Raw genomic sequence first — 18,916 nt, forward strand, 5'->3', positions numbered from 1 at the left:
TATGTACGTTACATTTTATGATCTATAGTGAACACATGAAACGGAACAAATCACTAAGCCATTAGTTTCAAAGTGTCAAGCACACTATTTTTTTCTTAAAGGAGACAAACACCCATTGAAGTTACAAAACCTGAAATGAACAACTCTGACTGGTAGAAGCCTATATTGTATGTTTTATAGTGTTTGGTGGCCACCTCCAATCAAGTTACACTTACATTTATATACATCTATCTATCTGTCTGTATGTCACACATTAATCGGGAGAAATGCTTATACATTTCATTGCTAATTCTTATTCTATATTATTCTGTAATATAGCAGAGGATGTGTGTTACTGACATATTTGTTAAAACCACAGCAGGTTCTATATAAATAGATTAAACATACAGAATATTTGCAAGATGTTTAAATAACACTCTCGGTGAAATTGTACTGTAAATGTAGTTACTGCAAATAGGTTCCAATAGGGTCATGAGTTATAATATGTCTAAATAGGCAGACCTCCCAACAGCATCCTGGTTTGTAAGCAGCTTTTCCACCCCTCAAACACGTTGGGACATAAATGAACGTTGCATACTAGTTAATGTGGATTCCTCTTATTGTTGTGTAAATACATATTGTGTTTAAACAGGGAAAATTAACTTTCAGTGGTGGGGTTGTGAAATTACTTTTATTTAGAATTAAATTAACAACAGTACACAGGAGGCAGCAACAGTAAACTAGAGAGAGAGAGAGGGTCTGCTCTGATTAACTGATTAATCAACAAAAGAGTTGATTGCAGATTATTTTTTTTGTTTACAATTTAATCCTGCAGAATTTTATTTTATATAAAATAAAATCAACCAATAGAAGATCTGCATTTTCTCTGTGACAGGCCAAACATAAGTGAGCAGAGGCGGGATATAAACAGTTGAAGTTCTTGAGTAGGTTTAAAGTCAAAAAGTCAAAAATGGCCTCCTAGTACCTTCAGTCATACTAAGACTGAGTGTCCTCTCCTAATCCCCCAGGGTCCTAAAGCCTCCCTATTCTTGATAGGAGAGTCCACTCCATCACTATATATATATATATATATATATATATATATATATATATATATATATATATATATATATATATATATATATACTACCGGTCAAAAGTTTTAGAACACCTCAATTTTTCCAGTTTTTATTGAAATTTACGCAGTTTAATGTCTCAATGTACTCTGAAATTAAAGCATAGAACAAATAAACAATTGGAGATAAAAAAAGAAGTCATAGAATCGTTTTGTTTAACAAAATTTAATCAAAATTTTTGACTCATCAAAGTAGCCACCTTTTGCAGATATAACAGCCGAACACACTCGTGGCATTCTTTCTACAATGTAAATCAAATATTGTTCGGAAAGTTCTTCCCAACACTGTTGCAGAAGTTCCCACAAATGTGTTGCACTTGTAGGTTGCTTTGCTTTCACCCTTCTGTCCAGTTCATCCCAAACCAGCTCGATGGGGTTTAAGTCTGGAGATGGTGATGGCCATTCCATGATTTGAAGCCTACCATCTTGTTCTTTTCTTCTAAGGTAGTTCTGACATAGCCTGGAGGTATGTTTTGGGTCATTATCTTGCTGTAGGATGAACCCCTGACCAACTAGGTGTATACCAGAGGGTATTGCATGGCGCTGCAAAATGCTGTGGTAGCAGTTTTGGTTCAGGGTGCCACTCACTCTGTGCAAGTCGCCGACTCTGGATCCAGCAAAAGAGCCCCAGACCATCATGCTTCCTCCTCCATGTTTGACAGTTGGTGTCACACACCGAGGAACCAGCCTTTCGCCTACTCGACGGTGTACAAAAACCCTGCGAGATGAACCGAAGATTTCAAATTTTGATTCATCGGTCCATAAGACCTTCTTCCAGTCTTCAGTAGTCCACTGGCGGTGCTTCATGGCCCAGGCAAGCCTCTTTTTCTTATTTTGCCATCTTAGCAATGGCTTTCTTACTGCCACTCGACCTGTCAAACCTGCAGCTCGAAGTCTTCTCTTCACAGTTGAAACTGAGACTTGCTTACTTCGACCAGTGTTAAGCTGTGCTTGAAGCTGTTGTCCTGTGAGCTGCCTATCACGCAAGCTGTTGACTCTCAGAAACTTGTCTTCTGATTCTGTTGTGGCTTTGGATCTGCCAGACCTCTTCCTGTCTTTCCAGTTTCCTCCAGTTTCCAAGTGCCTTTTGATGGTGTAGGAAACTGTACTCACTGGCACCTTGGCTTTCTTTGCAATTTCTCTAAAGGAAAGACCTACACTTTTAAGGGTTATAATGGTCTGTCTGTCTTCCTTTGTTAATTGCCTTTTTCTCGCCATTATGAGAGCAATATACTACTTCCTGCAGTACAATACTGTCCAAATAATGCTTAAGAGGGTGTAGTAACACAGTCTGTTCCAACACTGCTTTTATACAGACAGAGGGTTTGTAAGTAATCAACAAAAGTTGGGACACCTGTAGGAATTGTTAGCATCAACTTTCAAGGCTTAATTTACTTCCATTGCTGCAGAACAGCTGTAAGTTGTTAACCCATTACTTGTTCCCTGAAAAAGGCCTTTTTGTATAACTCTGAAATGTACATTATTTTTCAGTTTTTGGTAACCTAAACTTTTTTTTTAACCTCTGGCAGTTTACCGCTTTCCTTTGTACCATTTCAGGTTATTCACTGGACTTGAACTGCTTAAATTTCAATAAAAACTGGAAAAATGGGGGTGTTCTAAAACTTTTGACCGGTAGTGTATATATATATATATATATATATATATATATATATATATAATGCTACCCCGTTATAATGAGGTTTTCGGGGTTCATAATTAGGAGACTGCATATTTGTGTTTCACCTTATAATAGATATTGGCATTTTTGTTCCTGGAATGATTTACAATGCCCACAAGCCAAATTAATATTATAGTGTACGGTGGAAAATGAGGGAAGGAGACACACAATTTGCAGGTACTGGAATCCACAGTTTATTGGGACAATTATTCCCAGCCCGTTAGCCTGGGCCACACCAAAAACAACAGTCTTGCACTCTGACAGCAGCACATTCACATAGCAGCTTGCCTCCTAGTGCAGCAATTTTTTTTCCTACAGCAGCCCTCTTTGGAGTCAATCTTATCAAGAAAACCTGTACATTTTTCTTCAATTTTAGCCATCCATGCAATGTAGATTCTGCAACAGTTATATCTTTTCTTACTCTGTCCATCGAGTTTAATTTTAACATTTTATTTTCGTTTTTTGCTGTCTGCCATGCTCCGTACTGTATATGTGGAATGTTCACCCAACATTTGTGAGTTTTGAGAAGAAGGCGGAAAGCAGTAAAAGACTGAACAGTCCTGAAGATAACCGGTGGCTGGGACGAGGGATATATAGATAGAATACATGTAAAAGGAAACTAAGATAAATAACATAAGGCTTTGTCTCTGTGGCAAACTGTTGCGTTATAGTACTGTATCGGATGTCTTAAAAAAAAAAAGAAAGAAAAAAGCCCACATCTGCAGGCAACTTACTGTGTGTCAGTGTGTCTAATACATAATTATTAACTAAGGCTCCATGATCATATTGTGTTTTTCATTTTCCATTTGCTTTACCTCCTTATGTTCACTCAGATACTGGATATCACACTTACAAATTGTGGTAGCTTTGACACTTGAGAAGGTAATAGCATAGCAATTACTGGACAAGTTCCCTTTATTTGAAGTTCATTGGTCTGTGATAATCATTTGAACTGTATACTCTGTATTCAAACGGTAGGTGTGCATACAGAATGTTCTTTTGCATCAAAATTGTTCAGCCCAGGTCCATTGCACCTTTAAAGAAAGCTATAACAACACTATTATGCTGACCAGCCTGTCCCAGAAATTAGACCCTCGTCTATCATACTGTAACTGGCTTAATTGTTTAGACTTGATGTCGTCAACACAGTGTTAATAATAAAGTGAGCTGTGCTCAGCATATAGAAAACATTAACACAGATGGTTATTAGCTACAGATCTAATTTGCGAATAAATAAGAACTTGCTTAAGGATACATTGGCCATAGTGGTAGTTTTAATGGTTGCTATTTTTAATTATATTAGATTTCTTAGAAACGGCTATGTTCATGTTAATTACACCAGATGAAAACTGGGATAATTGTGAGAAGATAAGTAACTTTAGGCCTCAAGAGGGTTGTGCATTACAGAATAAAAACTGGCATGCTCATTGTAAACTTGAACATCTACAGCTTCTATCAAAGGTTTGTTAAATGTATTCACATAGATCAGCTATAAGCTCCTCTGAAAAGCCAAACAGGCCCTTTCTGTATGAAGGAGCCGAACTTATGTGTTCTATTTTGGAGTAGCTAAGAACAATGACTCTGTTCATCATCCTTCATGTCTGTAATGCAACTTCCTGTCTTTCATTCAGGAGACACAATCTTCATTATACTGAGGAAACAGAAGCTCATCTTCCTGCACTGGTACCACCACATCACTGTGCTCCTCTACTCCTGGTACTCATACAAGGACATGGTGGCCGGGGGGGGCTGGTTCATGACAATAAACTACCTGGTGCATGCAGTCATGTACTCCTACTATGCCTTGCGAGCAGCTGGCTTCCAGGTGTCCCGCAAGTTCGCCATGATCATCACCCTCACGCAGATCACCCAGATGGTGGTGGGCTGCGTAGTCAACTACCTGGTCTTCTCCTGGATGCAGCAAGGGCAGTGTCCGTCACACGTGCAGAACATTGTGTGGTCCTCCCTCATGTACCTCAGCTACTTTGTGCTCTTCTGCCGGTTCTTCTTTGAGGCGTACATCCACAAGAGCAAAAAAAACACAGGCAAGGTCGAGTAGAACTGAGGAAAAGGACCCAAACCATAGCTCAGGGCCTGGCGATGACTAATGCAGTGTTGTCGTTGAAAGGGAGTGTGAAACCATATCTGGCACAGCTTACACAACGCAGCCTGTCCAACAGCAAGCTTGGTTTAACCCAGTAAATGTGTGAACCTTTTCTTTTCAAGGTTTGAGGACTGTCTGTGTTATATACACACAAAAAAAAAGATGGACCAATAATGAAAGATTCTTACCAATAGTACCTAATGCACTAGCACTGCAAAGAAGTACCATATTACTAGTAAAATGAATGAAAAGAAGTGAAATTATCCCTGTAAGGTGAGGGGGGGGGGGGGGGGTTCTGTTGCAATTTTCATTTTGTTTCCATTCCACCCCTGACCCCTGCGTAGAGAATTTTAGACATGTCAAAAGGAATATAGGTAATAACACCTGTAAGTGAGGTAAATTATGTTTTAAATGCATTTACATCTATACAGGAACCCTCCTGATGTAAATTGTGTGGAAATATTGAAAGGCAGTGTGATTATTATTGCAAACTTCTTAATCTTCATCAAATTAGGTCTGTTTCTTTGGATATATTAAGCAATATTATCTGTTTTTAGTATGAATTCTAATCTGACTAAAATATTGATTTTAAAATACCTTTTAAAAGGGATAACGCAGTTGTATGATCAAAATAACGTAACCAATAATTGAAATTATCCCAAAAGGGAAACACCACTATGTACTACTGCGGCATCTGCCGTTTTTCTTTTTTTTTTTACTGATCTCATTCATTTACAGTAACACAACACATGGAATTAATGGACTTTCACACTGACAATAAAGTGCACAGAGTTCAAAGACACTAGCTTGCCATACTCTAGTACAGTGGTTCCCAACCCTAGTCCTGGGGACCCCCTCTGTCTGCTGGTTTTAATTCCAATTATAACTAGACCCTTAATTGAAATGATGATTTGCTAATTAGAACTTTTTAATTGTTTCAGCTCTTAAACTGTTGCAGAGTTCAAGTTACTTATAAAATTATATTGTTAATTCAAAATCTGCAACTGTTTTAGAGCAGAAAACAAGTAAAAAGGTCTAATTAGCAAATGATCAGTTCAATTAAGGGTCTAGTTAACTAATTGAGAGCTCAGTTGGAATGAAAATCAGCAGACGGAGGGGGTCCCCTGGACCAGGGTTGGGAACCACTGCTCTAGTACATATGTAAGATACAGTAATTTAATTTCTATTTGAAGGAATAAAAACTGTATGAAACATAGCAAATAAAAAATGTGAGAGGTTAGTGGAACTTCTAACAAATATTAGTTAACATATCAAATATTCTTTGTAGTAATTCATACAACCAGAAGTATTCTCATGCACTGTGTACATTAAATGTGTTAGATGATGTGTAAGTAGGTAATATGCAAAACCCTGATTCCACTGGTTTTTTTTTGTTTGTTTTTTTTTTTAAGTGGGGAATTTACAATCTTGTATTGTATTTTAATTTCATTTCATATAAGAGCCCTCTGATACATAGTTCTTCACGGGGCAAAGCCTTTCTTTAACTATACCCAGGTTTGAGCTGTTTTTATTTGTTTAAAATTGACATGCACTATCAAAAGAGTACAGTAGTTTGTGCACCTTCAAAAAGTATCATATACCCTTGAGGTAGATAAAAAAAAAATGCATGGTTTGTTAGGCAGCAGCTTGGATCAGCAGAATCTAAATACAGCTAACCATATCTGCTAATGAAAGAAACTTCCACCCTTGGTAGCATCCTAGTTTAACCTCATAGTTCAACTAACACAAATAAGTACAGTAGTTTCCTAATGTTATCAGCTTTTATAATGTGATTACTTCATTTGAGTGTTAGGTTAGATATCACAAACTGTTTAATTTATTCAAAGCAAATGTTAAGCCAATTTAAATATAAATTCATGTTCTTAAAATTAGAATTATTATAATATTCTTTACAGTGAATATACTATTCTTTATAATGAAGTGCATAGGAAATCAGCATGATAGAAAACAGGATATTATTGTATGTAACCTATGAATAGAAATGTGCTCAAAATATAATACGGAAGGAACATATATATTATCTTGTATCAAGCTCTATGCTTTTAAGAAATGTTTGTGCTTGCATACAACAATTGTAGAGGGACATAATGTGCTGCTATAGATATATTTTACCTTTAAGGCTTTATAAAAAGATATACAGTGACTGGGTGATTTTGATTGATTGGTTGTCCGGTGTCTGTGCATATGAGTGCCAATTCCAGCTATTTTAAAAAGGGACACCATATGAAAAACAAAATATATATGTTGCTTGTTTAGTAAGAATGTGATGCAGCCATATTCATAAAGTGTTAGAATGACAGTCAGAATATTGCTATCCTATGAGTTTTCAAGCATACTAACTATTTATCAATACTGCTCATGGAGAACAGTATGTTGTATCACTGTGGCCAGCCATGCAAAGACGAGATATGTCTGTACATTAGACAATGTATTACATTTTTATGAAGGTAGTCTAAAAGCAGTGTATTGTTATATCTATTACAGGCAAACCAATTGTGATTAGCAGTGTACTCTAGCACTGAATTAATAAGGTCAAACCGTATTTCATAGAGATCATTTTTTGTGTGCACAGCCCAATCTCACGGGACGCTTTTTCATTCACAAGGAAAGCACTGTACTATGCTGTAGCGTTCTGTGTTGTCAAAGTTTTTGCTGAGGTTTGATTTTTTTCAGAGTGACGGTCTTTGTAACAGATCGTACAGAAAAAGGACCTGCTTACCTCTCTAAAACAGCCTCCCACACCAACCTGCGATATGACAGCTGTTAAATATTGCACTCTGTGTACCCATTAGTTCAGGCTAATTGTGTCTTGTTTTAGTCCTTTTCACTGTGTGTTCTGTGTATTAGCTGCAGATTCAACATGGATTAGCACCCATGTTTACATTGAATTGTGTGTCTGCCTGTATCATTAAAATACATTCTTAAATAACAAAAAATGTTTTGTGTTGATTTCCTCAAAATAGTATTATAATACTATAGTCATTATTGTTGATATTGATAGTAAGAGAAAAACATGCCAATAAACCTACAGCGCCGCCATGGGAAGCCAGGAAGGGACTGATTCAACGTGATTATTGAAGGCGATTTAAATATGTCCCTCAATGATGGCTGCCTCTATTTATTATTTGTATTATTATTAGATAAGAGCAAGTAAAGCACATTTAAGGAAGGGTGATAAGTGTCAAAGGGGAAAAACAGAGGAGTTCTACAGGTGCTGTCTGAAGAGGTGAGTCTTAAGGAGGCGCCGGAATGTGGTCAGGGACTGGGCAGTCCTGACATCTGTATGTAATTCTGCAGCACATTCTATTCTCCATGAAGCCTCATTCAGCCATCACCTTTTAGACAGCACAGATTGCTGATGTTTCACAAGGAATATTGATATCAAAGCACTTGCCAAGCGCGTTCCTGTCTTGCAGAACCTGACTGAACCTGATTTGCAACAGCCCTTACATACTACAGAAGACATGTCGGGAACAGGACATTGCAGTCTACTTTAATCCAAGATGTTTAGTTTATACTGGCATACATGGTACAGCAGTTGATATGCACATGGTCTTGCACACAGCAGATGGTTTTGTTTGATTGAATGTTCCATGCAAGATACTGCAAAACTGAACACAGCTCAAAGAGGCAGTTTGATCAATATTCAAAAAATGTCAATGCAAAAAATGTTAATGCAATATACATTTATTTAAGTCTGGCTTATTGGAACTTATTAAGTGTATAAGTTCCCAAGGAGGGTGTGTGGTCCAGTGGTTAAAGAAAAGGGCTTGTAACCAGGAGGTCTCCAGTTCAAATCCCACCTCAGCCACTGACTCATTGTGCGACCCTGAGCAATTCACTTAACCTCCTTGTGCTCCGTCTTTCGGGTGAGACGTAGTTGTAAGTGACTCTGCAGCTGATGCATAGTTCACACACCCTAGTCTCTGTAAGTCGCCTTGGATAAAGGCGTCTGCTAAATAAACAAATAATAATAATAAAGTGTATCATAAGATGCATTGTAACAGTCTTCTTGATTGTAGTTATAATAACCCTTGAATCCCCACAAAAAGGATGGACCCTCTTGTTCCGAGTTAGGGGGATGGGGTATAAAGAAAGAATGCCAAAAGAATAAACTTTGAACCGAAATGTATGAATTGGTTCTTGCAAAATAATCAATTTTGATTCTAAAATTGTACACAATACATGCGTTGCCAGCAACATTTGTGTATAGAATTTCGACCATGAAATCAGATGGCAGCAAACTTTTTGGAGCTAACAAGTTATGCAGTGACTGAATTCTTTTAACACTAACAAAATCTGATTTGAAATACATCTCGAGTATCAAGGTAAGGGATAACAGATATGAAGGACTGGCTTAACCGACTAGTTCTATTGCTTTTTGCATCAATATAATAACATGTGAGTCTTAATTACAGGTTGGGAATACAAAAAGGCAGTCACTCTAATAGATCTCTAAATTAAAAGGGCCGAACAGAGTGGTCTTAATGGGAAGCTGGTCTTAATGTTAAGTTACTCAAGGAGAATTACTGTATACTATTAACACACTGTAATGCTGTTTTTGGAAATACTCAAATAAGCCTAATAATTTAAATGGCAGGCTTATTCAATTTTTTTCAGTTGAAGCACTTGTCTTTGAATTTATCTAGTTTGTTTTAGTATTTCTAAATTTACCACTATTGAGTGTTTTATAGTATGGGTGAAATTACTGTTTTTCACAAAATAAAAATAAAAACAATCGAAACACTTAACACATGCTGTGCCATCCTGCTTTTTAATTGTGAAAGTGGGAGAGGTTGAATGAAATGTATATTCTGTCAAGCACAGAAAACACATCGGTCTCAATAGTCTTGTACCTTGAAAGACTTACAGTAAAATCATTAAAAAAAATTATCTAAACAAGGGAGGACTGAAAAGAGCACTGACATTAAATAAAGGTTAAAAAAGGAAAAGCCTAATTTATCGCAGTTGATCTTTTTTTAACTTAGTGCCTATAGCACCATCTAGTGGCATGTTACAACTTTTCTTTATTTAAAAGGTTTTTTCAAAAGGCAGTCAGGTAACCCGACTGGTGGTGTAATTGTGGTTTCCTTTTTTTTTAAGGTAACTGATAAACAGCCGACTTATGATTAAATGTACTCTAAGCACTAGAAATCTGTATTTTAAGCTGGTTTTCACCAAGTTCTATATAGTTGTGTACTGTGTGATAGGTCACAGAAATAAAAGGAGCTGCACATTGTTTCTGACACTTTTCCTGTATGAGTAAAATCATCAAGTGGAAACTGACCATGTCTTCTTTATTTATCAAACTGATCTGAAATACAATTTGTTTTTGTTTTTAATAGAAACATGTTTGTTTCTCTTGTCTTTTGATCCAAAAAATATCACGAATCACAAATGATCTGAATTTAAAGACAATTAAAATAATAATACATAATGTTACTACTGGTGTGGGTTTTTTTTCTGTTTTCTTTAAGAGCTTTTTAGATAATAATTATTGATCGTAATTATCTTACAGACATCTGTCCAGGGCAGATGCTAATCTTAAGGTTAATCCCAGTGAGAGTCTGCCAAAGGGTTAATGTCCCCCAACATGATTTTTTTAAAAAGTGGCACTTTTCTTTAATTCATTAATTAATTTGTATTGAATATAACAGCTGTTTTTAAGTATTGCCAAAGTATTATTTTTTTAAATGTCGTTATGGAATGTAAAATACCATATATCATCTTTGCTAAACTAAAATCTTCAAGCACAGTTATTTAAATAAGTTTTCCTAAATTTGTTTTATGGGAGACCGATTTTACCATTTTTGTAATATCTGTACCAAGGACCAAAGTGTAAGAGAGTCCATTTCTCACATATTTGTTGGTGCAGATTTTTCCCAGCTCATCCTTCCTGTCATGCTGTTTATTTCTGTAGTTATTTATTTATGAACGATGAGCAAGGGCAAGGCAGGAATAAGGGGTTTAAGACCATTTTATATACAGTGCCGAGAAAAAAGTTTGTGAACCCCTTAGGATTTTCACATATTTCACATATTTCAAACCTAAAATGTTATTAGATCTTAATCTAAGTCCTAATAATAGATAAAGATAACCTGATTAAACAAATGTCACAAAAACATGATATTTTTTCAACATTTATTTATCCACAAATGATTCAACATTCAATATCCATGTGTGAAAAAGTATGTGAACCTTTAGATTCAGTAACTTGTGGCACCCCCTTGAGCAGCAATGACTTCAACTAAGCGTTTCCTGTAACTGTTGGTCAGTCTCTCATGTCAGTTTTGAGGAATTTTGACCCATTCCTCCTTACAGAACTGCTTCAACTCAGTGACATTTGAGGGCTTCCTTGCATGGACAGCTCGCTTCAGGTCCTGCCACAACATTTCGATGGGGTTTAGGTCCAGACTTTGACTAGGCCATTCTAAAACACGGAATTTCTTCTTCTGCAGCCATTCTTTTGTAGATCTGCTTGTATGTTTAGGATCATTGTCTTGCTGCATGACCCACTTTCGGTTCAGCTTCAGCTCACGGACGGATGGCCTGACATTCTCCTCTAGAATCTTCTGATACAATGCAGAATTCATGGTTGTGTCAATGATGGCAAGTCCTCCAGGTGCAGAGGCAGCAAAGCAGCCCCAAACCATCACACTCCCACCACCATGCTTGACGGTTGGGATAAGGTTCTTCTGTTCGATTGCAGTGTTTGGTTTTTGCCAAACATAATGTTTCCCATTGAGGCCAAAAAGTTCTACCTTTGACTCATCTGTCCAGAGAACATTGTTCCAGAAGTCTTGTGGATCATCTATGTGCTCTTTGGCGAACTTCAGATGGGCAGCAATGTTCTTTTTAGAGAGCAGTGGTGTCCTCTTGGCTATCCTTCCATGAACACCATTCTTGTTCAGTCTTTTTCTGATAGTTGAGTCATGAACACTCACATTAGCCAAGGCGAGAGTGGATGTTACTCTGGGGTTCTTTGTGACTTCCTTGATGATTTTGTGGTTTGTTCTTGGAGAGATTTTGGTAGGATGACCGCTCCTGGGCAGAGTGACTGTGGTCTTGAACTTTCTCCATTTGTAGACTGTCTGACAGTGGATTGGTGCAGCCCCAAATCCTTAGAAATGGTTTTGTAACCATTTCTAGACTGATGAGCACCACTAACTGTTTTAACTGAGATTTCTTTTGATCGTGGCATGACGTGTTTCCACACACCTGTATAGTGAAGACTAAACTCACTAAGTTTCTGATCTTTATATAGGGTGGGGCCTTCCCAAACTCACCCCTGAAGATCTACTTAATTATTTAAACACCTGATTCTAATTATCCCCTTAATTGAGCTGATAAAACCAGGGGTCACTTACTTTTTCACATACCCTGAATCTTAATTATTCATTTTTTTCTAATTCATACATCATTTTGTTTCAAAAGACATGGGATTGGTTAATATAAACCCTCGTGGATATTTAAGAAAAGACTTGTTTTGATTCAAGAAGGCTAGCATGGTAAAACTGTGGAATTTCCATAATTATCATTGGGGTTCACAAACTTTTCACGGCACTGTATAAAAAATATATATATATAAAACAGATATGGCCAGGTAGTAAAAATACCCCACCCTTATTTTTACATGTGGGTAACTAAACTAACCTCGAAATACCTTAGCCCTACCTTAAGGCAATAAAGTAAGGTTTAATTGACTTCCCTTATTTTTTATGGTAGTATTAGATAATAAAATTAGATGTTCTGACAAGAGGTTTCTTTTTAGTATACTGTGTAAATGATGAAACCCTTACCAAAATGAAGATAGAAAGATAGGGCAGTGGAATGATGTTCCAGATAATTCTGTACCAGGTTCCTTTCGTAAAGGTTGTCTCTGACATAAAGCCACATGGGGCAGTCACAACTTGAGAAAATAGGAGCAACATTGAGATTTAGGTAAAACATATGGGTCCCACATTATTTTAGGGTAACAGTAAACAACTAGCTTTCTAACACAGGAACAGGCACTGCATGTGTGTTAATGGGTAGTTAGTATATTTTAAACCATTTATAAGCAAATAAAAAGGTAAAATCAATACAAAAAGTGCTAAATATTAACAAGGTTACATCTTTATAAGTGCATTTAAACAACTGTCAATGATATGATGGAGAGTTGATAATCCTAAAGTAGGGATGTGATGGCTGAACATGACTAAGATATGTTACAGGTGAGTTAGGACCCTTAGACCTGTGGACTGGCTTGTAGCTCTGTTGTACCTTCAAAGGCAGAATAAGAATTCTGCACAGTCTCTATTTCTGGTTGAAAATGAGGGATCCGCTAGTTATCTGTTTTTCACAAATAATGTTTATTTTACAGTGGTATCCCTCTTTACATTTTTATAAAAGAAAGGGTAACATGAGTCAGCCAGGCAGTGTGGCTTTAATAATACAGGCATGATATGAACCCACCCAGCCTACACTGTGTTTTAACAACAACAACATCAACTGCAACAACAAATACCTGCTGATTCTGCCTGGCTCTCTAACAAAGTGCAGACTTTCAACTGCTTTTATATTTGTTGAAATTATCAATTTTGCAGTTGTTAATAAAAACAAAATAAATAATTTCCAAAATATGCAAAAGTAATTTGCAAACAATTCTCAAACATCCCTTACATTCCCAATTCACTATATATACTAGATGTTATAATGAATTAATTTATTTTAAAAATGGAAGTCTTCACAGTAAATCCAATACATTAAATTAAAATGTAAATCTAACCTCACTAAAAATTGTTCCCTTTCATTTCAAAGACGACCACCAAAACATTACGTATGGGATATGCCTACCTATTGGTAGGCATTTTCTGAGCTCTCTATACCATAGGCCCCTTCGTGGAGTGATGCCCTCTGTCCCGCCTACAGAGGGATTAAATAGTCAAAACACGGAAGCCATGTTCTCTTTTTGCCTCTCAAGACGGTAAGGTAAGACCCTCTGTGTTGGTATCTGAGCATGTTGTGAAAAAGAGCTTTGAGTCAACTGCAGGGTGCAGTGCGTCCTCGCAACAGCATTCCAGGAGGCAATTTCAGAGCCGTCGCCCTAGGCAGCCGCCTCAGCATGCTCCAAATTGGGCAGCGGACAGCCTATCGAAAGAGGGTGCGCATCCGTCAGAATGGCGACTCCACCTGCATGTTGCGGAGCACATTTGGGAACGGTTTCGGAAGGCGCAGGTTGATCTCTTCGACTCGGTGGAGACAACGTATTGCCCACTGTTGTATTCCCTCCACCGCTTAGGCGGTCCACTCGGCGTCAACACTCTAACCCACAAGTGGCCCAGGACACTCCTTTACACGTTCTCGCCAGTACCGTTGCACTCAACCTTCTTGGAGAAGGTCTGGTTAGAGAAAGCAGCAGTTCTCCTAGTGGCCCCTCGATGGCCCAGGAGAATCTGGTTCTCGACCCTATGCCAGCTCATACAAGGCCAGACCTAGGAGATCCCGCTTCGTCTGGATCTCCTCAGTCAGACGAGAGGCACTCTCTGGCATCCATAACCAGGCAGGTTCCAACTATGGGTCTGGCCCCTGAACGGGACCACTGGACAGCCCTAGGGCTATCAGACGCAGTTGTGGGTACTTTGCAGAGTGCTAGGACATACTCCACTAGGTCGCTGTACACCTATAAGTGGAAGTATTTTCAGAATTGGTATCTGACTAGAAGTCATGACCCAGTTTCTTGCCCCATGCCAGTTATCTTGCAGTTTCTGCAGGAACTGCTCGATGCTGGTAAGTCACCTTCTACCTTGAATGTGTATTTAGCGGCTATCTCTGTGTGCCATGCCCCCATAGATTCGGTATCTCCAGGTATGCATTTCTTAGCAACCCGTTTCCTGAAAGGCACTCGGTGGTTATGCCCTCCCAGGAGGATCGTTCTCCCCCCTGAATGGAGCCTTGATGTTGTACTGGAGGCTCTCATGAAGGCCCCGTTTGAGCCCATACACTCCATAGAGTTGAAGCATCTGTCTATGAAGACAGCCTTCCTCTTGGCTATCGCCTCCGCAAAGCAGGTCAGTGAGCTACAGGCGCTGTCTGTACACAGCTCCTGTATGCGGATTTGGGATGATGGCAGCAGGGTGTCACTGCGTACAAACCCTGTTTTCCTCCCTAAGGTGATCACAGCCTTCCACATGAACCAATCTGTGGAACTGGAGTCTTTCCATCCGCCTCCGTTTTCTTCAGAGGAGGATAGGAGATTGAACTTCCTCTGCCCAGTGCGGGCGTTGAAATGTTACGTGGATAGAACAAAAGCTCTGCGTCATTCTGACCAGCTCTTTACACTGTTGTTCAAAATAGTTAAAAAAAAAAAAAAAAAAAAAAAAAAAAAGATTTAGTTTGGAACACTTCAGATTAAAAACAATACAAACAATAAATAAATACAAAGCAAAGGGCTTGAACTTTCAGATTTGAATTTCACATTATGATAATAAATAAAAATAACTATATATAATTTAATTCTTACTTATGGTTGTCCATTTTTGTTAACTAAAATTTTGTGTTCAAACAAAGCAAACCATTTTATTTAATTTCACAAATCCTGACTAATTTAATTACTGTTTGACTGGCGCAGGACTGCCGGTGGTACCTAATCTTCTGGAGGTTTGGGGGAGGAGGGAATCGTACACACAGTTGCATTAACTACATTGTATAACTACAGCGCCTTAAAAAAAAAAAATGTACGAACAGCTGATCCAACACAAAAAAAGAAAACGTGGCTTGATTGACAGCAAATCCAAACAATCATTTTTATGGTATCACACTGCACTTATATTCGGTAGCCTATCAGGCTTTGTTGAGCTGATGGATGCACTGTAGCCTAAACAAATAATCAGAATGAAAACTAATAGGAATTGAAACAGTTTTGCCGTTTCTCTCCAGCAGCATCCAGAACTGTTTTCATTCTAATTATTTATTTAGTTATTCAATTAATAATAGGTTGTACATTTACTACTCCATCTCCAAGACCTGGATGGAATTGGCTACCGTCCCTTGATGAAGCTGGCTGCACAATCCGTGAAAAATGATAATCTTATTAGTAGGCAGGCCACTGAAGAGGTAAGATATGTCGAGAGGCGAGTGCATTCTACGTAAATACATAGGCTACTCATTACATAGTAGATGTCCTCTACCCCGTCTATGTGTGTAGTAGCTAGGCTACATAGCCTATACAGTAATCATAGCCTATACGTTTCATGCATCTGTGTGTGGGGTTGAGCAAGTACAGCTTGCTTATGTATTCTTGTTGGTTGATAGCAATGCGGTAAATAAAAAATTTGCTCCGTGATCGAAAAGAAAAGTCAGCGCCGCCCGTGCTGCGTCCGCTCCATGTCCTGTGTGAACACACAGGTAGACTATAATAGGAAGTGAAAAAATACAACAATATTTCAATTTCTTTATTTCTTACACATGTTTCAGTGTGAACAATCCTAACGCAGTGGCTAAGCCACTACATGGTAGAAATCTGGGGGGGGGGGGGGGGCACGTGACCAGACATGCCCCCCCTATGCATCACCACTGTCTGTGGCGTACGACATTGCTGGCTTATCCCCACCTGGGAGAGTAGCTGCGCACTCCACTAAAGGGTTGGCTACATCTTGGGCTCTCTTCAGAGGGGCCTCACTGTCTGATATATGTACAACAGCTAGCTGGGCTACGCCGCATACATTCTCCAGGTTCTACTGCTTGAATGTGGTAGATACTTCTTTGCCTTCAATAGGCACGAGGGTTCTTGAGGTTGCACGCTCGCACTGCTAACCTAGGGTTAAGTGGTTCTGATGTGTCCCTCATAAGCTGCTGTTCCTTCTCCCTCGCGACGGCTCTGGTATACATTTCTCATATGTAAGGTTTCTGTGGTCGTTTTCGAATTGAAAGGGAACGTTAGGTTACTTACCGTAACCCTGGTTCCCTGTTAGAGAAGATGACCACCAACCAGCGAGGTCACATCAGTCGCCCTCACGGCTTCAATACAAAAAGAGAACATGGCTTCCGTGGTTTGACTATTTAATCCCTCTGTAGGCGGGACAGAGGGCGTCACTCCAGGAAGCTGCCTATCGGCAGCTCTGGTATAGAGAGTTCAGAAAATACCTACCAATAGGCAGGCATATCCCATACATAATGTTTTGGAGTTGGACTTCTCTTTCCGGGAACCAGAGTTACGTTAACTAACCTAACGGTTCCCCCCCACCTTTTCCAAATTGTACAACAGATGTCTAGTGCCACCAGATGGTGATAGTTGGTACTGTAAAACTGTATAAACTAGAAATAACTTGTGTGGATAAAGCAGCTTGACAGCAGTTTATGAATGCAGTTAAACTGCACTATTTTATTGAATTGCACCTTTGTTTATACCTTTGACTGTTTGTCTTTTGACAGTAACCTGAACATTATCTGCCACAGTATGAGCCCTGAACACTGAAACACACAGGCTGGTGGCTTCCTTCAAAGATGCTTAATGCTTCGTACATCTTTTATTTCTAAGGACTGGCACTTGAACTATACAGTCTTCTGTTCTTCTTAGATGGTACATTAATAGTATGTTCCTGACAGCACATTAAGGGTTGCATGCCTGTATGCAAGGTTGAACAGCCAGTACTCAGACTTCATTTCACTGACAGAGAAGAACAAAAACAGATGTCATACCCTTGATGTTTTGACCTGCAGTCTAAACAACACTGTATTAACAGTGTGGTGTCAAAAAGAATTTCGTCAAGTGGATTAATGCCTTCCCATTCTGCACTTGCTAAATCTCAGTCCTCCATTTAAGCAAAATAATATTCTGATTTTAATAAATAAATGACTGAACTATGAATGATACAGGAATGTACAGTATAAACATTATACATATTGCTTCCAACATCATAACAGGTGCCTACATAGCATCTGACTTTCCTGTTGCAATAGGAGAAAATAACATAATTTTTGTGCAATATGCAACAACCATATAACCAATAGCTGTTATGAAAGGAATCCACACTTTCCAATCCCATGTTGTATTTTTATTTTTGGAGAATCCTTGGTGGAGTATAACATATAGAGCAGTATAAACATAGCTGGAAAACAGGATACAAGCAATAGCTTCTCAGAACAGTAATGAACAGTAAAGTCTCAGGAAACATGCCTTTGAACTTGATTCAAAACAGAGCCCAGATTCTTCTGCCAGCACTTGGTTAAATTGAACAAACATCAACATCTGCGCTTTCAGAACCATCTACACATAAACCTACTACTAACCTTAAATTATAAATGTACCCCTTTAATCTAACTAAACTTAATCCTACCCTGAAGGTCCCCCAGCTGGATATTGTACAACTGATGCTGTTCAAATCGTGGATGAGTAGAAAAATGGTTTATAATTATTTATAGCATGTGACCACTTCATAATATTAATGTTGGCACATTATATGGCAATGTATAATACCTAGAGCAGAAGTTAGTTGGCATCTATATCCTAACAATGAAAAAAACACAATGTAAATGGACACTCATGGGATCTTAGAGCAATGGGCCTTATTGTATGAGGCAAGGTTATTGTCACAATGTTGTACAGCAGCATACCTCAAAAGACCAGTAATAGCAATGTAATGTAATGTAACAACTGTTTAAATAACCTAACCAGGTGGCAATGGTATTATTCATCATTGACTGTGTGACATTGAACAACCTCTCAAACATAACAGCTATATTGGTTATTGCTTCCACCCAGACTCCGCTTTAATAGGACTGAACATTTTTCAACTGCTGCAATGTTTGCGAGAATGCACTTTGAAAGCTTATTACAATTCATGTGGCAGTACAGGGTCATAATGACTAAACACCACTGCTCAGCAAAGCCAGCTATGTTATCCACTTGAAGCAAACCTGAGATTTAAGGCCCTTCTCTGGCAACCCTTGCATTTAATATTTAATCGAAGGAACTGAGTTTCTGTATAATTCCATAGAATCCATCTGCACACATTCAGTC

General features: G+C 38.4%; 1 protein-coding gene across 1 annotated transcript in view; it reads left to right on the forward strand.

The window, feature by feature from the left end:
- The window catches only part of LOC117409496 (elongation of very long chain fatty acids protein 6-like), a 41,528-nt gene extending 33,675 nt beyond the window's left edge, over positions 1-7,853 (forward strand). Inside the window, exon 4 of the mRNA XM_034015647.3 lies at positions 4,424-7,853. Coding sequence (XP_033871538.1) covers positions 4,424-4,851 — 428 coding nt within the window. The 3' untranslated portion in view covers positions 4,852-7,853. The remainder of the gene's footprint in view (positions 1-4,423) is intronic.
- The last annotated feature ends 11,063 nt before the right edge of the window (positions 7,854-18,916 follow it).

The sequence above is a fragment of the Acipenser ruthenus genome, chromosome 2, assembly GCF_902713425.1.
Source record: "Acipenser ruthenus chromosome 2, fAciRut3.2 maternal haplotype, whole genome shotgun sequence".
In the NCBI taxonomy this organism is placed as follows: Eukaryota; Metazoa; Chordata; class Actinopteri; order Acipenseriformes; family Acipenseridae; genus Acipenser; species Acipenser ruthenus.